The sequence below is a fragment of the Calidris pugnax genome, unplaced genomic scaffold (assembly GCF_001431845.1).
Source record: "Calidris pugnax isolate Ruff unplaced genomic scaffold, ASM143184v1 scaffold17, whole genome shotgun sequence".
NCBI lineage: Eukaryota > Metazoa > Chordata > Aves > Charadriiformes > Scolopacidae > Calidris > Calidris pugnax.
Genome location: NW_015090794.1, coordinates 13,131,995 through 13,154,013, shown reverse-complemented (window position 1 = coordinate 13,154,013; position 22,019 = coordinate 13,131,995). Strand labels below are relative to the sequence as shown.

Genomic DNA, 22,019 nt, shown 5'->3' with positions numbered 1-22,019 from the left:
TTGTTTTGAGCAGGGGTTTTGTGTTCACCTAGGGAAAACAAATCCATTTTTGATCTGAAACTTAAGCAGGGAATTTTTTCACAGCGGGTATGGATTTAACTCATAGCTTCTGTAGTTGAGGTTATAGGCTATGATTTGCTTTAGTCTCTGTGAGTTCTCAATCAGAAGCGTAACACAAGGCACCAGGGGCACAAACCTGGTTATCTTTGCTATGGACTGCTGTTGAAATCATAGAAATGTTGGAGCAGACCAGAATAAAGACTATTTTCTGTCTACTAACCTTGTTGCAACGGGAGTGTGCAAAATATTGACTGAAAAGGCTTTTTGAGCCTGTTTGCATTGAAGGAACTCTTTTGTTACCCGAACAGACATCAAAGCTGTTCAAACCCTTAAAGTAGATGCCATCTCTAGGTATTAGAAAAGCCCCAACACTTTGTTAAATAAGAGGAATTTCTGTTGCTTCTTTTTGTTAGTTTTAGCACCTCTTCTATATACTAATATTTTTAGTCTTTGATTGTTTATAGCTATACTATGTCATGCTCGCTTGTTAGGCAGTAACGCTACCATTCATGAAAAAATGGCAGAACCACAGGGGTTTTTTAGTTTAGGTAGATCTGGTGTGTCCCTCTGAAGAAAGCACCTGAAGAAATAATAAAAAATCAACTTGTACATGATCAGTATTCCTTGCCTATGCAATCTGCTAGTCACGTTCCTTATGGTATATATACTTTTTACTTTTACATGTTTCCTTTTGGCCTGGGCAGCGTATGATTCAACAACTGGCCGAGTCACAGTTTTGAGGAGGTTTTTTTGTTGGCCAAAAGTGGCTGATGTTTCATCCAGAAGCCTGTGTCTGAATGGTGCTTCATCTAGACCATTCTAAAGCCAGGAGAGAGGCTTGCTCTGATTCCACGGGACAACTTCTTCAATGCTACAGCAGATTTTTGGCCACTGTGCTGATTTCTGATGCAATTTTAACATCAAAATGGGAAAAAAAGACCCGTTGAGGATTTTCTTTGTTACTCTGGGGATTCTCTTTTGCTATTGAGTGCTGTTTCTGTGTTTGCAGATTGCTGACTTGAAGGCAGCCAGACAGCTTGCCTCCGAAATCACCTCCAAAGGAGCAACCCTCTATGACTTACTTGGCAAAGAAGTTGAACTGAGGGTAAGTACAACCTGGAGAGCGTATGGAAACTTGGGTTCACTGGAAAAGGGTGAAAAACGTATCAATAGTTCATCTTAATGACTACATTTAAAATGAATATTCTCTGAGTTGAAGGGATGGCTCTGAAAGCTTGCCTCTCCTTCCCACTCGTATTTATACTTGAATTGCAGTAAGCCTGAGAGAACAGTTTGGCATTTTCTCTTCGGCAGAAAACTGAAATACTCTCTGTAGAACTGTTTGGAAATACTAACTTTATATGTACGTTTTAGTGGTGGGGATAGATATATTCAGAAAGATAAATGATTAATGCCCTCAGTTGCCCAAGTGAGAGGCTCATTATTTCTGTTACAGTAATTGAAGGCCTCGCGAGCCCGCGGGGTTCTTCATATTTTTTAGCTTCGGTGTAAAATCACAAGCTGTTGCATGAAGTCACGGAAGTGTCCTGAAACGCTGCCAATATGGCTTTCAATTATTTTCTTTAATGCATTTATCTGCAATGCTGGAGGTTATTCATTTTCTGAAAATAGACATTTAAACAAGGGAAACCCTGAATGTTCTAGTTCTGTTACAGGTAGTCTTCAGATTCGCAGTATCTGAGCTGTAGGAAGCGCAGTCTCTAAGAGCAGTAGCCTGGGTGCCTCGACAATTAATGCTCCCAGGTCCTTGTTTGATGGAGTGCAAGTGTTTCAAAAGGTAGATGATATACAGGGAAGATTATCTGGGGAACGTTGCCTTTTCTGCTGGATATGTTAGTGTGGTATGCAGCAGTGTGAAAAGCATTAATACTTTATAAAAGGGAGAGAGAAGGCGTAAGCCAGTTGAATTCAACATACATGATTGTCACAAAATCGTTAATCAGTCACTTCTCATCTTGCATTCTTCTGTTAATTTCTTGGTTTTGAGACAGTGTTCACACAAATACTGCCTAATGTTTGCTCTGATCATTAAACCCTTTTTTCTAAGTACAGCATCTCTAAAACTCTGCTAAAAAGTCAGGGATAGGTCAGTATAAGGCAACATTTTTTAAAAGTACTCGAGCATTGGTTTGAAATTGGGCATTGTTTAGTCGCTTTAAATCAAGGCTTTTAGGAGTTGGGCTGACTTGAGAACTGGGCCCTAGAAGAGGGACTTGCCCAAGTGCAGAGCGCTGAAAGCATGAAATGAAAAATCAAGAGATGATGAAGTGCTGCAGCACAGCCACTTCTCATTGGGTCCATTAAGAGATCTTCAGTGGAAGACTATTTAAAGGTGCAATTTCTAAAAGGACAGCATTTCTTATATATAGTAGTGAGCACGTTTCTCGTGGCGTAATGACTGAGGGCACAAGATGGGACGAACTAATCCTATATAGGTACACAGTTTGTATTTTGCAAAAAGGTTTGACAGATTGAACTTGTTGTCTTTAAGAAATCCTGCCTGAGGAAAGATGACCTTTGCTTCTGTCTCATTAGCTCTGAGTTTATATCCTAAAAGCACAAGGTGACACTCTGACAGCACAGTGAGAACCTCCAGAGAGCAGCAGAAGAGACTTTCATGCTCTGTTCCTTATGATTTGCGACTGGTTCCAGACTTCTTTGGTGATTTGTTAAAGCTAAAGGACCCATTTGTGGCTTGTGTGTTAAATGCCAAATTTGGTACGTAAGCGTTTGACGAGTTTGGGGCTTGAGCATGTGGCAAAGCAAATAGGTTCCAGGGTAGAAGCCAGGAGGTTGCAGTAACCAGTTGTTCAGTGGAATTTGTCAATTTTTAATTTGTCCTTTTTTAATTAGAAGCACCCAACTCCGCCTTTCACTTGAAGTATGAAATTTCCTCATCAAACAAGAGGCTTAGAGCCAAATGCTGCTGTTTTCTTCTGCTGCTGTTAGGTCTGAACATGCCCACAGAAGTCAGGGGAGCTGTAGTTCTTTCTAAGCAGCCAATATTCAGGGGCAGGCCTTCTTCATTTCACACCATCTTCTCTGGATCCTTCACAGACTTGGGGAGGTGCTCAGAAGATGACAGGGATGGAATCTTCTGCCTGCCCTTCTCACTTGGAACCAGGTGGTCTAAGTAGTAGAACCAGAACTTGGAACCAGAAGTGCAGTTAATTCTGGCTTTGTGTGGGGAATTAGAGCTTTTTCTATGGATATTAAATTAGTTGCCATTAATCTAAGGTTCCTTTTATTATTTTTTAATGTGAAGATTATTGATTTCCAGTGCTTGTTTTCTTTTGATGTTGCGTGGCTAAGTAATGGGCACAATAAGTTTCACTGGCAGAGGGATTGCACGATTAAAGGGTGGTAGGAGAGGAGTATGGTTAACTTTTTCATTACATTTTATATCCTGAATCCTGTCTCATTTATGAGGTGCATTGACTATAGCTGTGATATTGTTTTAATGAATTTGAAAACATGGTAGTTTTATGTTTCCTGAACTTCTCGGGTTTTTATTTTTCTTTTTTTCTTTTTTTTTTTCCACCCCCAATCCATCCACTTTCAAATATTTAAATGAAGACTCTTTCTACCTAGGCTAAGACAGACTGATGATATATCTTGTTTCTGTCCTAAATGAAGACTGCTTCATCTTTCCAGTAAAAGAAATGCCAGCATTTGGCACTAATGGGTTGACTGGGTCTGTTCTCATAGTCTGAGCAGCTTTTGGGAAAAGATCAGTGGGAAGAAGTGAAGTAAAGCTCATTATTTCCTGTAGAAATGCTGACTGTAATTTGTGTCACAACCTTTACTTACTTTACTGGAGTCCTTTTTGCACATAATTTATATAGAACTCTGTAGAAAAGCCGTATACATTAGATAAATTTTATTGGTTTGGGTCGTGAAACACATTTTTTGACTTTTTTTTTTTTTTTAATGAATTGCTTTCTGAATGAAAACAAATTTCAGCCAGGGAAGAGTTTATTAGCAGAATGGTTCTGTTACATGTCTTGTAGGTATATAGTGATGGAAATGTGTGTGTGTGTTCACTGGGAAGAATTTGAGTCTGTATTCATTTCTGTATTCTGTATTTTCTTGGAAATGTGGTACTTGTGCTTTTCTGACACCTTCAAAAATACATTGTTTCTAGACTGAATGTATATGTAAACTACTTTCAAAGTTAATCTATAATTGTAAAAAACTCTTTAATTTAAGAATAGCAGAAGAAACAAAACCTACAAGTTTTCATTTGCTGAATTCAGCCTGTGATGCTGTTAAGATTTTTTGGAGGAAAAAAAAACCAAACCCTGAAGCTCTACTTTCCTTATCAAGTAAAAAAAAAAAAACCTGAAGCTCTACTTTCCTTATCAAGGGAAAATCACAAATGTCATTTTTGGTTTAAAAAAGAAATCAGATTTTTTATTTGTAAAAGAAGAGGAAGGCATTTCCAACTAACAATCCTAAGTCAGGAGAAAGCTTAAATGTGAAGAGAAGCCATTTGGTTCCAGCCCTGCAGAAAGGCAAAGAGATCCCCTTTCCTGCTGTCGGTGGATCCCAACTCGTGGGGTGGGTTGTGGAGCACCAGATGTGGAGGAGAAGGATGGGCTCTGCACGTGTGTTACTGCAGCTGTATCCCCCACACTGTCACGTAACCATGAAACCAGAGCTTGGCCCAGTTAACTTTGGGGAGCAATTCAGCACTAAGGGGGAAAAGGATGAAAAACCTTGCTTGGCCAGAGGCTCTTTGGAGTTAAATGGTGATTTCTAACAAAGTTGTTGTTTCTAGACCACAGCATAGGTTGTTGGTGTCCTTTGGCAATGCAGTGGTGGAAAGAGAATTTTTCTTTTAAAACACATTTAATGCTTACATTTGCAAGATAGTCTGCAGTTTCCAGTCTTACTGGTCCGAATGTTAGAGCACAGAACTTGCAGACTTGGAATTTATAGACTCTGGTTTTGAATATGCTGGTTCCTAACATTCTGTAATTAGTTCTTCATGTGTAAAATCATTGTAATCTTGATACATGTTAGGACTGTAGGGGAGTTGATGAATGAATTTTGGTACAACATAGTCAGATCCCCAGCTGAAAAGCAAATTCTGTGTAGAGAGACATATGTCTTCCCTGGCAGCAAAGGAAACAATGAAGGTGGAACTTCCTCTGCATTGCATTAATTTGTAGCCTTAATTTTCAGAAGATTTACAACTAGCTTTGGAAGAGTCACTAGGTGCTTTGCATTCTTGTTTTCTATAATCCATTTTCTAGCACTTTTTTTTTTTCTGATGGGTAAGGTGAAGGTTGATTTGGATTTGAGGTGGGAATGGGAGATTTTGTGTGGATTTCTTTCTCTCTCTTTATACACTGTACTAAATGCTTAGGGTGATTAAAAGAAGTAGAAGATCAAAATGCCAGTGCAGTGATTAAGTCTGTCAAGCCCCAAATTAAGAAAAGCAGCAACAGATTTAATATAAGTTCTTGGGCAAAATGCAGCACCACTTCACTACACATTCACCTGAACTTTGGGTTTCATATCTGGTGGCTTCCCGTGGAACTACACAGTTAATGGCTGCAGTCTTGTCAGTGGCCTAAAGATCATAGAATCATGGAATGGTTTGGGTTGGAAGGGACCTTAGAGATCATCAAGTTCCAACCCCCTGCCCTGGGCAGGGACACCTCCCATCACACCAGGTTGCTCCAAGCCCCCTCCAACCTGCCCTTGAACCCCTCCAGGGATGGGGCAGCCACAGCTTCTCAAGCTAACCTGGGCCAGGCTCTCACCACCCTCACAGCAAAAAATTTCTTCCTGGAGATGTTAGAAGATGCTAGAGAAGTCAGTGGTCCTCTATTCCCTGGAACAGCTGGTGATTGATCGCTCATGGGGAAAATGGCAAGGTGAATCTTTGGGGGGAGGGAGGAATGATGAGATGATCCAAATAATTTTTTAGCAGAAAATGAAGCATTAATGACCTTTGAGGGCAGTTGCGATCAGTTGAGGAAGGATGTTCCTGAGTTGTCATACATCGGGCATCCAAAAGAAGGAATTCACAGCTCTTTCTAACCCCTCTGTGAAGCTGGCTGGCTCTGAGCTCCTGCCACTTGGCATCTGCCAGAGGTCCTGGGGACACATTAGCAGGAGCCTGTCAAGAACCTGCCTTGCTTGCATTTGCTGAATTATTAGACGCAGTAAGATAATGAAGCAAAAAAAAATTGCCAGAATAAAACTGTCTCTGTGCTGGTGGCAGGCGTAAAGATTTCTGACCTTCTCAAGGTTGTTTTCATTTTATTTACCTCTTAATTACCTCTAAGCCATGTGAAATTGAAGAAAACTGAAAATAATATTATTTTTCTTTAATCATACTTAGCCTGTGCTGAAGATGGGCAACGCATCAGGTTTGTTTTCTGCCGTTCCTCTTGGCACTTACTCTGTCTGTGACCTTGAACAAACTGTTTATTCCTCTTGTGTAAATAGAGTAATTTCTGTAATTTTGTAGATCAAAGCTTTTAACAGCCAGCTAAAGGGTTTCCCCATCTATGGAGGATACATTTTGAAGCACAGGGCGTTGCTAGGGGTGTTCCTGTTGTTATGTGTAGGTCTAAGCTTGTTCCAAAACTGATGAAACTCACTGAAAATGTCGTTACTGACTCCACTTTGTGAAACACTTGGATTAAACTCTTAGGAGAGCTGAAGGTGTTGAGATCCAGCTGTGATTAGTTACAATAAAAAGCATTTCCACTAAGGTTATTTTAACTTGGATCTCTTTATTCCCAGCTTTTTTGACTAAAGAGCCCTTCTCCCTGCCTGCCCCCTCTCCCACTGCTGTAGCTCGCCGCCTGCTCTTGCTGAGAGAGGGAGATCTGATTTGAGCACTGATTTGGCTGCGTTACTCAGTACTCTTTGGAAGTTAAGTAAAAAAATGATTTTATTTGTAACATTGGAAACATTTTCCATCTGCCAAATGTTAGTTCTGGGTACGAGATACTGCCTGGGGGAGGCTGATAAACTAATTTCTTTTATTTCCTGTGCTTTGGCTACAATGTTGCCACGTATCAGGGAGGAAAAAAATTTTTTCTAGAGGAAATTTGTAACCTGAAATTGCCAGAACTCTGGAGAATTCCCTAGTTTGCTTCAAATTTCTTGAACTGTCCTGCTTCAAACCGAAACCTAACCTATCAGTTTTGAGAAAAATGGTTGACTGAAAAGCGGGAAGCCGTGTAAAACTGAAGCTAAAATTAAACCTTGCAATTGTAAAGTATATTTGAATCAATACTGTTCTATATTTTAGATTGCTGTAATCATAACAGTGGCTATATGCCGTGTGGATCTCACACTTGTGGATGTGTGTTTTATGTAAGAAATGATTTCATAGTGAACTTCCCATTAGTATTTAGCTTGGAGACAGAGCACCAGCTATAGATTGCTGGGGGGCACGTTTCTCCTCCCAGTTTGGGGACCAGTTACATCAGAGCATTGAGGAGTCTGTTGACCAGTTGGAAGATTTGAATTCTTGCTAGCTCAGTTCTAGACTGCACTGAAAAACTGTTCTAGCTTGGCTGGGAAGAAAATTGCACTTAAACAATCTTTTTCATGTCACAGCATTTGTCAAAACCTGTACGACCCCGCAAGAAGTTCCGCTTAATTGGGCTAAATCAGAAACACTGTATTCTGAATATCTGGGGAGGTTTGGGTTATTCATTACTCCTAACCTTCCTTCATGAGACACAAAGTATGTGTCTCAAAGCCATGTCAAAATTTTAATTACATCAGAGAAAATGTGTTGGCTTAAACATAAGGGCAATGATTTTAGCCGTTTTTATCTATTTAAAATGCCTTTTTTTCCACCTGAAGAGAGTCACTCAGTAATTCTGTCTCTGGAATACATCAGTCACTCCACTTAGAGCTGGTTAAGCTTTGCTAGGAATGGAAAATGGAAATGGAAGTGATATGGCAGTGTTCACTGAGGTCAAAGGCTCGATGTGAATTCAAGCTGTCTCTTTGGGTGATATTGCTGCCTACACAATGCCCGCACCTTTGCGTGATATCTTTGTGGATCTTTGAGGTCTGAAAGGTGCTGCTGAAAAATGTACTCCTTATTGTTGCTGGTTTTTTCCCTCTCAGAAAATCATATCCCTTCCTGAAGTTTTCTTATTTGTTGTCTATAAAGAAAGGAAATTGTTTCTAGTTTTGTTGCAGAAGAATGTGGATAAAAGGAGAAACTGTAAAGATTTTTTTTGCCTGACTGGGTGTCTTGCCTTTTTGATGACCCTGCTGTTTTTCCCTTTAAAAAGCAGAAAGCAATCTCACACTGGTCCGTGCTGCCCATTCTATCTGTTTATGTTAGGAAATTCACTCACAAACCTTGCTTTTGCTCTGCTGGAAGAGATACGTTCCTCGTTGTCTTGGCCGACTCTGAAAGAGACATCACAAGCCAACTCCTGGTTGAGTGACACGCTGTTGTCCTGTGGATGAGTCCAAGCTTTACCAATGCAGCGTGCCATGAAACCTTACATGAAGTAAATTAAAGGTGAGGGTTTTAAGGATGCAGGAATAACAGTCATATAATGGTTTGGGTTAGAAAGGACCTTAAAGGTCATCAAGTTCCAACCCCCTGCCCCAGGGAAGGGACACCTCCCACCACACCACGTTGCTCCAAGCCCCCTCCAACCTGCCCTTGAACCCCTCCAGGGATGGGGCAGCCACAGCTTCTCGGGCCAACCTGGGCCAGGCTCTCACCACCCTCACACCAAACAAGTTCTTCCCCACAGCTCAGCTCCATCTCCCCTCTTGCAGGGTCAAACCCTTCCCCCTCCTCCTAGGGCTCCCCTCCCTCATCCAGAGTCCCTCCCCAGCTTTCCTGGAGCTCCCCCCTTGAGGGACTGGAAGGGGCTGGAAGGTCTCCCTGGAGCCTTCTCTTCTCCAGGCTGAACCCCCCAACTCTCTCAGCCCCCCCTCCCAGCAGAGGGGCTCCAGCCCTCCCAGCATCTCTGTGGCCTCCTCTGGCCCTGCTCCGACAGCTCCATGTCCTTCCTGTGCTGGGGACTCCAGAGCTGGACACAGCAGTAAGCACATGCTGGGGTTCATGAGCTGAGGGTAATTCAGTGGAACCGTCTCTTGAAGCAGAAGATGGGTGGGCTCCTGGAGGGGAGTAAAGGTGGGGAACAGAGCAGTGTAACTTTGTGCCTGTCAGAAGGGTTTAAAGTTCCCTTTCGCCAGCATTTGTGAGGGGTTTCTTCTGTCATGGACCATACGTTCAGATTCCTTCTTATCTGGCTAGGCAGGCCTTCTGATTCTTTATGGTCTGCAGAAAAATTATGCTTTTCAGTTGGTTCTTTATCTCCGACCTTCTTGTGGCATGGTTTTTACTCATGGGGATAGCCGGGGGCGGTCGGACCCTGTCTTTGATTGAGAGCTCTGCATTGCTGAGTAAGGAGATGCCTCAGTGGATTCCCTCTGTGGACTGCTGAGATGAGCACATGAGAGAGCAGCATAGCTTTATGGGAGCCTGGAAGCAGCAAAATTCTCAATTAGCTTGAGCTTTAATCTCTTGAGCCAGAAAATAGGCCTTTAGGAAGTATCAGATTCCTTCAGGTCTGGATTATTTTTAATCTTCTTTCTGTACCATCCTGTTCATATATAACGATGCCTAATTATCTATTCCCTATATTGATCACAGTGTGTGTTAGTAAACTCCCTGAATAATAAAGTCTCCAAAAGGAGAGTTTTATTGCCTGCTTAGGCAGGAGAAGTTGGAAAACCCATATTTGCAGGGAGCATGGGATGTAAAATGCTTCCCAGACTAAGACTGAAGGCAACACACATGGCAGTGAGGACGTAACTTTTGTATGCATCAAGCTTACAAACTTCAGAAAAAAAACAAGGAAGGATTTAACCCATGGTCAAAAAAATGTTTGGTGCAAAGACTGGTATGTTGGAAAAAAGCTTTCTTTTCTGGTCTTTATCACAGAAAAGGTAGAAACCTCTTCTAGACCTTGTGCACATCAACATTATTACACTATATTTATCAGGAGTCACTTGTGTGCTGGTCATGCTTAATTGCTTGCCTGGGTTCCTTACTGCAGTTCCGAAGATATGTGCATCCCTTTATCCATACATCAAGCACGCAGGAAGCTGGTTTATCAGTTTTTGATGCATAATGATGGAAAACCATTACCAGTTGAAAACTCTTCACTGGGCATATTTACAGAATGGTTTTGCAGTAGTGGCTCTTCGTTGTTAACCAAGTGTAAAGCTCCTGGCGGGGGAGAATTCGCAGTAAGGGAAGTGGTGGGGTGCATTTGCAGGGATGGTAGCATCTTCCTGCCCCCACTTCTGGTGCATTTGGCTTTCTGCAGGGTGACGTTACTGTGCAGCCAGGCAGTGTGTAAATTTAGGGTGGCTTCAGTGTTCCCCATTGATGTTGCAGCACCCAGGGAGGCAGCAGCATCCCCAGGGGTGGATGAAGTGGGATGGATGGATTACCCTCTTGGACATTAGCGTGGCTGTTCAGTGAGACAACCTACTGCTTGCCATCCCCAGGGGTGGATGAAGTGGGATGGATTACCCTCTTGCACATTAGCGTGGTTGTTCAGTGAGACAACCTAGTGCTTGTTGCTAATTCTTGATGCTTTTGGAGAGTTTTCTATTATCATCTCAGTAATTTTAATATTTCTTGTCTTATATTTGACATGCAAGTGGGCCCAAATCCAGATTTTCAGAAGCTTTTATCTGGGTTTTTTTGGTTTTGTTTTGAGGTTGTTTTATGTTGTTGTTGGGTTTGGAGTTTTTTTTGTACTGTGCTTTTTTAACGTGTAATACAGGTGCCTAAATACAGGCATACAGACTCATTTTGGATGTCTGAGAGTGTCCATGACATCTGAAGAGGACTGGAAATATAATACAGGACTTGGGGAATAGCTAGAAGATAGGATTTTTCAGGCAGTGGAGTCACCTGCATGTTACCACATGTTTGGGAGATTGTGTACATACCCTAAAAGGTACTATACTTTGAATAAAAGATAGGTATTCCGTAATGATCCTGGAGGGGCAGAGAAATCCACACATTTCCACATCCAGGAAACTTGAGGGTGCAGAGTTTTGTGCAATAGATCTTTAGCAAGTCCTGTGCTTCTTTATTTCCTATTTCAAACAACTTTTTTATATTGAGCTGGGTATTGGGCAGTGAAGTGCATGAGGTTTAGGTGAGGTTACTACCTTGGAATCCTACAGGATGCTTTTTTTGCCAAGCAAGGTCAAACTCCTGGTTAGATGCACCATCACTATCCTTTGGCAGAAGGAAGCTGTTCTGCAACGCTAAACCGAGTGTTTTGAGAATAATGGTAACTTGTGGTCCTGTCTCGGGCTGAATTCTCCCCCAAAAGGTGGTTCCTACAGCAAACAGCCAGAGTGGCAGCTCTTTGCCTCTTCCAGAAGCCTGGCTGCTGATGTGATTCCTGTGGACAGAACCTCGGGCTTCTGCTCCGAAGATCTGCTGTGGCCTTTTCCTTCCCTGGTGTCTGACCCAGGGGAGCATCGCTCAGCGGGGACGCGGGTTTGAGCCGAGGAAATTCTTTAGACAGATGGAGTTTTGAAGGCTTTAAGATCGGTGTTATTTCCTGAAATGACTGCAGTGCGGTTTTGCTCTAAGGAAATTCCTCTTCACTTCTAATGCCAAAACTGGTGCAATTTGGGCAGAGCTGGCTTCGGTGCTAACTTTCCATGTCCCGTGGGGAACGTCCTGTCAGGCTGTGCTCTCTTCTGCTTGGTTGGGCAGTCAGCTCATCTTTGATTAGAAATCTTTCTTACTTTGTAATGCAATTCTCATTTCCAAAGAAAACAAGAGTTAAACCAGCCAAAGAGTTAAACGAGCCTAAACCGGCCAACTCATTTGTTGGTGCTTCCAATTGGCTTTGTCCAAAGTCAGATGCAGAACTTGAAGAATTAAAGCCCCAGCCCTTTCATGCAGCACCAAATATTAGTCCAACCAGGGGAGATAAATAATGCCAGCAAATGGTGTCTCTTGTGTGCCTTCGTGTGTTTTCTTTAATAATTGTCAGCTTTAGTTCATCAAAAATAATTTTACACTTGGCTTCCCTGATTTTTAATTAGTATTTATCATGTAAAACTATAGCCAGGGAGCTGTTGGACACTTTGAACAGGAAGGCGCTGGTAAGTGGTAAACAATCAGCTCCTTCATGAATCCCTCTCTGGTTTTGCCTCTGTTTATTTTCTCAAGTTGTAATTACCAGGCATAGTCCTAAATTGTTCTGCTTCTTCCCTCCTCTTGCCTTGATAATTTTTTTTTTATATATTTTTCATCTTTCCTGAGAATACTATTTTTGATGGTTAATTTAAAGGAAAGCTCTTGTGTATTCTGATTAGTACACCTAATTGCAAAGAGTACATTACTTTACAAGACAATGAACGAGGCTGTGTTTTTCAGCTCAGTTTCATTTGCACACGTGTTTTTGGAGCACAAGGAACTGTGAGTACGGCCAGTGGCAATGTAATACCTGGTATTTGGACAAATTTAGAAAATTGGTTTTGCCTTCAAGTATACAGCCTATTTGTATCCGCAGATTTAAGCATGAAGAGAAGAGCCAGGTTTTAAAAATCTCAGTTGTCGTGTTATTGCATATTTTATATTGGGTAAGAAATGCTAGTGAGGGTGAGGCAGGTTGGAGGAAAAATGAGCTTTATTTGCTCATGTGGGGAGTCAGAGATAGTCAAAGTGGTTGTGTTAAATTGGTTTTCTTCAATTTGCTCATGGCTTAACAATGTTTAAATCGACCAACCTTGGTATTTTAAAGTAAATGCTTTTCCTAAAGTCTTCATAATATCTGTGTAGTGATTATTTTTATCCAGGTATATTAACGGTAGCTGCCTTCCTTTTAATCCTCTTCTATTGCTTTTCCTAAAGTCTTCATAATATCTGTGGAGTGATTGCCTTCCTTTTAATCCTCTTCTACATGGCCAGTTGCAGGGTCCTTCCTGAAAAGAGATGTTAGAATAAAAGTTTTCTCTTTGAGAGTTGTCACAGGATAACAGGACATGACCCAGTGCTGGATACCCAGGGGAGCTGTTACAAACATCCCTTTAAAAATTTCTCAACAGCTTTGATACCCTCAACATATGTATTTATTTTCCCATTGTATTTCTGTTATATATTTACTCTATTTTCCACTTACATTTACTACTCTGAACTGTCAAAATTAGGTTAGTGGCTCCATTTGTAGCAGTGCAATGAAAAATATAGGTACAAATATAGAGTCTTAGGGAGGAGCTGTGTGTGTACAGAAGCTGTAATGGTCCACTTGGATTCTCCTCCCGCTCTGCTGGGCTCTGTTAACTGCCCTTACCTTCTCCTTTTCCAGTTTGGCCCTGACTCCACACTCTGAAAATACAAATTTCTGCCTTTATGCTACTCTTCATTGCCCTGCCAGGTTTTTCCAAGCAGGTGTGACTGTAGGACTCAACCTTGTCTAGGAAATGATGTGAATTCCTGCAGGAAGGCTGTGGTCTGTATGTGAAACTCCTGTGGGCAGTGGAGGGAAGGTGGAAGAAGAAAAGACACTAAACTTGTATAAATGATTCCATCTTAAAAGGGCAGATCCTCAGACCTTTATCTAAAACCCACGTTACCCTGACCTGACACACGCTGCAGTGTTCTGGGGGTGTTTTACCAGGCCACTACGAGGAAATTGGTGAGGGAGTTGTTTATAATTACAAACTAAGGTTCTTGCTGGTTTTTTATTCTTTTTTGAAAGTAGGAAGGAAAATAATTTCCTTCTCCCTGCTGAGTGATAAACTATTTTGTTTGAAATAGGCTCTGCAGCAGAGCTCTCCCTGTTCCCCTCAGAAGCAGCGAGTGCTGTCGGCGGGGCAGTGTCTTCACTGGGCTCAGCCGAGCTGCGGTTTCAGTTCAGGGAAAGTCCTCACAAATAAACCAGCGTTTTGTTGAGCTTGTTAAATGCATAATGTTCTCAGAATAGCTACTGAGCTACATTATTCTTGCTCAATCTTCCTCCAAAAGTGTCCACCTGTGGAGTTATTCAGGAATATGTTTTGTGCAGGCTCTTTGTGTCTTATTTTCATCTGCTGTTTGGAGGGGGCTGGAGCCCCTCTGCTGGGAGGGGGGGCTGAGAGAGTTGGGGGGGTTCAGCCTGGAGAAGAGAAGGCTCCGGGGAGACCTTCCAGCCCCTTCCAGTCCCTCAAGGGGCTCCAGGAAAGCTGGGGAGGGACTCTGGATGAGGGAGGGGAGCCCTAGGAGGAGGGGGAAGGGTTGGACCCTGCAAGAGGGGAGATGGAGCTGAGCTGTGGGGAAGAACTTGTTTGGTGTGAGGGTGGGGAGAGCCTGGCCCAGGTTGGCCCGAGAAGCTGTGGCTGCCCCATCCCTGGAGGGGTTGAAGGGCAGGTTGGAGGGGGCTTGGAGCAACGTGGTGTGGTGGGAGGTGTCCCTGCCCAGGGCAGGGGGTGGCACTGGATGATCTTTAAGGTCCCTTCCAACCCAAACCAGTCTATGATTCCACGATTTTGTGTGGACAGGGGAACGTTCACAAGCATTTCAGGCAGAGTAAGCTTCTACTGCCGTCAACAGATGTAGCTCCTGGCAGGTTGGAGGGGGCTTGGAGCAACGTGGTGTGGTGGGAGGTGTCCCTGCCCAGGGCAGGGGGTGGCACTGGATGATCTTTAAGGTCCCTTCCAACCCAAACCAGTCTATGATTCCACGATTTTGTGTGGACAGGGGAACGTTCACAAGCATTTCAGGCAGAGTAAGCTTCCACTGCCCTTAACAGATGTAGCTCCTGTCACTATCTCAAAATTAATATTTCTTCTTCTTGTGCCAGAAAAAAAAGCCTTTGTGCAGCACGTGCAGGCTTGTTTGGGGAACTGATCCAGCAGAGGAATAAGCTCAGTACAAAAAGCTGGGTCTTTTGGCTGGATGGGCTCCCTGATTGGGTTTACCATGCAACCCCCTGCACGTGGGCTGGTGGGGAGGGAGCTGGGCTACTTCTTCTTGTGCCAGAAAAAAAAGCCTTTGTGCAGCACGTGCAGGCTTGTTTGGGGAACTGATCCAGCAGAGGAATAAGCTCAGTACAAAAAGCTGGGTCTTTTGGCTGGATGGGCTCCCTGATTGGGTTTACCATGCAACCCCCTGCACGTGGGCTGGTGGGGAGGGAGCTGGGCTGCCTCTGCTTGTACTTGCCGATGCAACCTGGAGTGTCTGGCACGGTAGCTTCACAGAGTAGTTGTATCTGCTGCCAGAATTCATCCTGTAGTAGGCTGGGTGCAGCCTCTTGCAATGTGTCTGAAGCTTTTTTAGATTCCTAGTCAGATGTTGTCTACAGAGATGCTATTTCCATCTTTATCCACCTGTTACCAAGTGGTTCGCCAACATAAGATGATTTTAAGGACATTGAGCTGCAAAAGCCTCCCTCCTGTCCTCCCAGTAGCAAACAATCCAGTGTTTCCATATGATGACTAGGTCAGTATTGTAAGTCATCATACAGACGAGTGTATGCTGCGTACCCCTAAATCCATCTGCCCCAAAATTGCAGAGGAGAGGAGTTTTTTCATCCTTTGGGATCTAAATAAGGATCAGTGTTTGGATGAGGATTCTGAACCACTTGGTTATCAGAATCAAAGAACCTCACACATCTATGCCATCTGATTTTCAAAGGGGTGTAGGAGGCACCTGCTGACTGTCCCAGCTGCCTGCCTGAGTTAGATGGATTCATAGTGCTTGTTTCTCCACCATTTTTGTGACACTGCTCATCTCCCTGCACTATTGTTTTTATGGGTCTTGTTGTAAAGATGGTGAAATCTGTTGTGTTACCTCATATAGATGGCTCAACCTGTAATCACCAGTGCAGTTTCCAAAAATCTGCATTCAACAATGCTTTCAGTTCAGACAGTAGCACTTATCTTGTTTTGAAAAGGTACCTTAATTGCTCGGTGTTAATCTCAGCCTCACTTAACTGACTCCTTCATCATCTCCTGTCCTTTAAATTATCTTAGCCTTGGTGAATAAACACTAAATCCTACTCCATTTATTATGCAGATGATCACATCATAGTTGCTTGGCCACCCTCAGTTCTGCATATATTAGTTCCTTTGTGTAGTCTTTAAATATACTGTTGTATTTTTATTTTACAGGAAGCAAGAACAGAATCTATTGCCAGACCTTTGGAGATAAATGAGGCTGAGAAGATGATGAAAGTTGCCATTGACTGTGTTCTGGTAAGAGAAATGATATTTATTTAATTGCAAAATGATCATTCCTCTCCTGCAAGAGGAACATAGCTCTTTTTATCAACAGCCGAGGGTTAAAAGTGCCAAAGCACACATCACCTTCAGCTGGCTGGACCAAGTGGTGCTGCACCTGATTAATTAATAGCTACTGTTGATCCTCAGTTAATGCCTAATGCAGCCTTTGGTCTTTAGGTAACATCAGATGGGTGAACAGAAGTTCATCAAGGCAGAGATCGGTCTGTGATGACTCCTTGTGTTGTCATAATGAATACGGTCACTGATGACCCCTCTGGTTTATTTGGGAAATCTGTTGTGTTCAGAGTGAGCAAGCCTGTTAATTGACACCAGTAGCTTTCCTGGGGGAGTGAAGGAGGTGTCTGCACAGGGATGGTTGTGAGCTGGCCAGCAGAAATCACGGCCTGCAGCAGAAAGCACAAATGTTAGCAGCACTACCTGGGAGAACATGTTAAGACCTGCTCTGCTTTCAGCCTGCTGCGCTGTGTAACTGTGTTGGTTGAATAAGCAGAAATGCTCCTCCAGTTGATGCATCAAAGAACTGCACTTGGCCTCCCTTGGCTTCTCTCTTGTGAGAAAATGACAGAAAAACCCTGCACATTTTAGTCATATTCCCTGCCTCTGTTAGGAGCTTGGTAGTTGCCAAAGCAGCTCTATAGGAGGGATAAAAATTGCCTACACCAGCACAGAAATCTCCATCCCACCTACATTGTCTAAGCCCTGTAAACTTGTCAGAGTCAGGGCTGGAAGGGCTGTACTTGGTAATTCAAAATGTGCTGGTTCTTCTGGAGTTGTGAAGGTGGGCTCTGGAAGCAGGATGGCTGAGCTGGCCAAGGAGTCTGAAGAGCTAGCTCTGTGCTAATTAGTGCATCGTTATGTGTCTCATTTTGGAGGACCTTTGGTGTGTCCCAGTCTTGACAACATTGTCCTTGCTCTAGTGCTTGGGTTCTTGTATTTCTGACCCACTAGCTGCACTCACAGCCACTGTGCAAGTATGGTGATTAATTAAGTCCTAGTGATTACTATAAGTTATCTAACTGCAAATTGTGTCCAGTCCAATTGAATAATTACAAGGAGTGGAGTTCCAGATTTAAACAGCTGGTGCATAATCAATAGAAGCTCCAGGCAATCTTTCCTTATGTTTCTGCTCCCACCCGCAGTCTATATAAATTCTAAATGTTGTTAATATGCAGTGCTCTTCTAGGCAGTGGTGCTAATAAACTCACAGCAGCATGGCAGAGCAGTTGGCTGCTTGGGAAATATCAATAACACGTACCTCAGCTGTTTCAGCTCTGGACCAGTTAATGAAATGACCTGTTACAGCTGAGCAACATCTAAGAGTTACTGCTGGAATTTCAGCAAGTGTGAAGCCCTCGCGCTCTCTCTCGCTCTAAAGATGCTCATGGTTTCACGAGCTTGAACACACTGAAAGTGCTCAGCTAATTTTGTTAAACTGGAATATTCCAATTTTCCCCTCCTGATTCCTGTAGCACTCGTTGCAATGTTCAGGATGCTTCCCAGAAGGATAAAGCAAGACTTAGAAAAGGGTGAAGATACTTGAATGGAGTAAATTCTTTATAAAAGTGACCTTTATCTTGAAGATAATGTTCATTTCCTGGCCGGTTTGTGTTCTAGATCATTGTTTTAAAATTATTTGCTAACCTGAGATCTGAGATGATACAGAAGAACAGTCAGCATCTGAAAGATAATTCTAATTATTCCAGTACGAGCCATGATTCACCATCCTTCTCCTTTAGGAACAAGTCCAAAAGACTAAGGACATGTTGAATAATGTGGCTTTGGACGAAGCCAATTTGGAAGCCAAGATTGAAAAACGAAAATTGGAACTGGAGAGAAGTCAGAAGAGGCTACAGACGCTGCAAAGTGTTCGGTAAAGATTATGAACTGATTATCTACTGCACAAATGAGTGTTAGCATAAATGATGGAAATGTGCACTGTTAATGCTTAGAGCAGTGAGGAGTGAAGTCTGTAATGAGACTGAGAGGGAGAGAGAGATTCTATGCTCTAGAAATGCCTGGTCTGGATTGTAATTGTTCATTTTTCCATTACCATGTATTTGAAATCAGAATTTCAGGGCTGTTAAAAGTGGCCAGAATATTATTTGCTGGGGTTGCCTAATTGCTGCTTGAGCCATGAAAAATGGTCAGGTAACGTGTCTTGTCTTTTTCTTTGTCATTAACCCTGGATTAGGTAGTTCTCCTGAAAATAGTAACTGGTGTGGACATTCCCTCTGTTACCAGAGGCTCCCAGTAACACTTTGGAGGAAGTGTATTGGGAAGATGTGAAGCATCAGACAGCAGTAGTGTTCTTTGGGGTGCAACTATGAGACCATCATCACTTACCAGTGTCAAGTCTAGTTAATCTTGTAATGAAACGGAACCTTTTTTGTAGGAAATAAGTCTCTGGCAAAGTAGGTGATTTACCAGCTGCACTACAAGCTGTTTTTTTGGAGTTATAGAACAGCAGGACAATTAACTTAGCTTTGCCTGCTAAAGGGAGCAAAATGCTGCCTTTCTGCCTGTTTGAAAGGAAATGGTAGTGGGTACACAATAACCTTTCCTTTGCTATATGTAATTTTTGAGGGTTTTTATCTTGCGCTTTTAGTCTCTAAAGTAGTGTGGAACCTTAAAAACAAAAGGTCCTTTTGGATTAGTTTAGTAGACGTGGAAAGGAAGCTACTTATTTCAGAATTCTGCATATACAGGTCAATATTTCACTGAGTAGTTTGTCTCTGTTCTCTCCAGTCCTGCTTTTATGGATGAGTATGAGAAGATTGAGGAGCAACTGCAGAAACAATACAGTATTTATCTAGAAAAATTCCGTAATCTGACCTACATGGAGCAGCTCCTGGATGATCATCGGCGGACAGAGCAAGAGATGTTTGAGGTAAAACAGCTTAGAAATGCTCAGCAAGACTGTATATCCTCTAGTTCTTGGCCTTATGACAGAAAATGTTTGAATCCCCTTTGCCAAAGCAGCACTTTACTAGTTGTGGAGCCAGCTCTGAGTGACTGGCAGTTTACAGACAGCCCAGGCAGCGTGACTCCACTTGGGTGAGCATGGTAATACAGCTTTATTTTTGGAGTTAGTGAAGTTAAACCAGTGTAATGATTCCCCTTTCCAGTTTCTGACTCCCCCTGACTTGTTTTCAGTCGATATTTTTTGTTCACGAAGAATCTTTTTGCCATTTCTAATCTTCCTTTTGTCACACACAAAGTATGTGTGAAGAGTTATTAGGTGCTTATTTTTGTCCCCTGCCAACAACTGATCTTCTAAGGGTTTCTCAGCACAAGGCTCTTCAGTTTCCTCATAGAAGTCCTCTTTGATGAAAAGAGCAAAAAGATCGGATATGCTGGAATTGTTGCTCACATGGACTTCAGTTTCATTTGGCAGAAATTCTCTTTTCTGTTGAATTGCTGAATTGTATCCGTTCAGTGCGAGTCTCTATTTTGTGTCCTGCTGGATAGTCTACATCTGTATCTTGTCTTGCTCTGCACTTTGCTTTGGATGCTTGTTGGGCTGCAGCTTTCAGGTAACTTTTCATCCAGCTTCCTGTAGCTTCCTGGTTTACTTGTTGGCTTTTCATCCTTTTCACCATCATTACCTGGTCTATCTTCATTGAAAACACATTTCAGTGAATGAATTACTTTAATACTGGTGGGAACACTATAATTTAAGTTAACCAGTGCTTCCTCTTTCTGGATTGTCCTGTCTTTCATATGCAGATCATGTTTTATTTTGTCAACACAACTTATTCTTGTTCCTGGCAGAAATATGGGAGAGCTGTGCACAATGTTCCTTCTGGCTACGACTGCGTGTTTTGCTTTTGCAGTGCCCATATGTGCCTACTGATGTGAAAACAAAGTGTTTTGACCCCAAGTTTTTTAGCCTTCTCTTTTAAAAATTCATTCTTGTGTTTAGTTATAGTAAAATTTTGTGCCCTGTGCTTAGGGCAGCAAATAAGGCTCAGTAACTTTATAGTCCCCATTCTCCTATAATGTCTCTTGCATCTCTGAGGTGTCTTTTTAGAAAGCTGTTCATGCCAAGAAGCCTCCCCTTTGACACCTGAGCTCTGTTTCTGCATGTCGAGCCCATACCATACAATGTTCAGGGGGCTTCATAACCAGGCTTCAGGCTGGTCTGGAGAAAATAGTCTCATTTCCATCCCCTCTTGGACATCAGAAAAGGTGTGCTCTATTCTGTTGAGAAGGCTCAAGTATTTTGCTGCGTTATTGGCTTGAGGGATAAAGTAACCCATCTTTTAAAAGATAACATGGGCATTTAACAATTTGTTAATCATTATGAACCAATTTCCCATTAACCTCTCTTTTTTTTATAAGTGCGGTCTCTGTAGACGTTATTTCCCATATTTCTAGTCTGTAGTCAGCTTGGTATTTTCATGTGTCTTGTTTTATAATGTTCTAATTCTTCTCTATATCTTTGGTCAAAAAAAAAGTCCTCGATTAAATCATAATCTTGAAATGAAGCCTAAAATCTGATTTTTTCCCTTCTGTTCAAATGCCATTGAGACTTAATACCAAAAGTAGAAATGTTTTGAACTGAGCTACCTGAAACTGTTTATAAATTCATGCACAGAAGTTAGTAATGAGTTGGCGTACAGCTCTTCAGGGGATTTTTGTTAAAAGATAATAAGACGAAGAAAAAGCCTTTGTTATTCAGGGCTGTGCCCGTGCTTAGAATATGGAGAGTGCTTTTTATTTCCCTTTTTCTTATTCTTTCTGTGAGACACCTGGAAATCTACCCAGATGGTTTGACTTTTCATTTACTGGGATAAGCAGGTAACAACGCTTCAGCATTGTGCAGAATTAAGGAGTATAAAAGCTTGCGACAAAAAGATGTGTTTTTTCTCTGCACGCTTCTGTCACTTGTTATCTGCAGTGTGTGTTAGTGGGGATCACAACTGGAAGCACCTTTAAGATGTGGTTTGTGTTAAAAGCAAAAATACCATCGGGTCTTCTGCATTTAGAATGGGTTCTGGCCGTGCCTGGTGGGTCTGTGCTTGAGTGTCTCTGTCACCTCAAGTGATCACGCTTCTGTCACTTGTTATCTGCAGTGTGCGTTAGCGGGGATCACAACTGGGAACACCTTTAAGATGTGGTTTGTGCTAAAAGCAAAAATACCATCGGGTCTTCTGCATTTAGAATGGGTTCTGGCCGTGCCTGGTGGGTCTGTGCTTGAGTGTCTCTGTCACCTCAAGTGATTGAAGTTCAACAAGGCCAAGTGCCGGGTCCTGCCCTTGGGTCCCACCAACCCCCTGCAGCGCTCCAGGCTGGGGGCAGAGTGGCTGGAGCTGCCTGGCAGAAAAGGACCTGGGGGTGTTGGTCAACTGTCAGCTGAACATGAACCAGCAGTGTGCCCAGGTGGCCAAGAAGGCCACCAGCATCCTGGCCTATATCAGGAAAAGCATAGGCCACCAGCATCCTGGCCTATATCAGGAAAAGTATGGGGAATAGGACTCAGGAGGTGACCATTCCCCTGTACTCGGCACTGATGAGGCCCCACCTTGAGTGCTGTGTCCAGTTTTGGGTCCCTCACCACAAAAAAGACATTGAGGGGCTGGAGCAGATCCAGAGAAGGGCAACAAAGCTGGTGAGGGGTCTGGAGAGTAAGTCTTCTGAGGAGAGGCTGAGGGAGCTGAGGG

General features: G+C 42.7%; 1 protein-coding gene across 4 annotated transcripts in view; it reads left to right on the top strand.

Annotated features, from left to right (window-relative positions):
* Nucleotides 1-22,019, top strand: part of CLUAP1 (clusterin associated protein 1) — an 81,670-nt gene that overhangs the window by 9,381 nt on the left and 50,270 nt on the right. For all 4 annotated transcript variants that reach the window (XM_014936141.1, XM_014936142.1, XM_014936140.1 and 1 more), the window contains 4 exons: nt 1,070-1,165; nt 16,225-16,308; nt 18,093-18,226; nt 19,102-19,243. In XM_014936141.1, the coding sequence (XP_014791627.1) occupies nt 1,070-1,165; nt 16,225-16,308; nt 18,093-18,226; nt 19,102-19,243 (456 nt within the window). The remainder of the gene's footprint in view (nt 1-1,069; nt 1,166-16,224; nt 16,309-18,092; nt 18,227-19,101; nt 19,244-22,019) is intronic.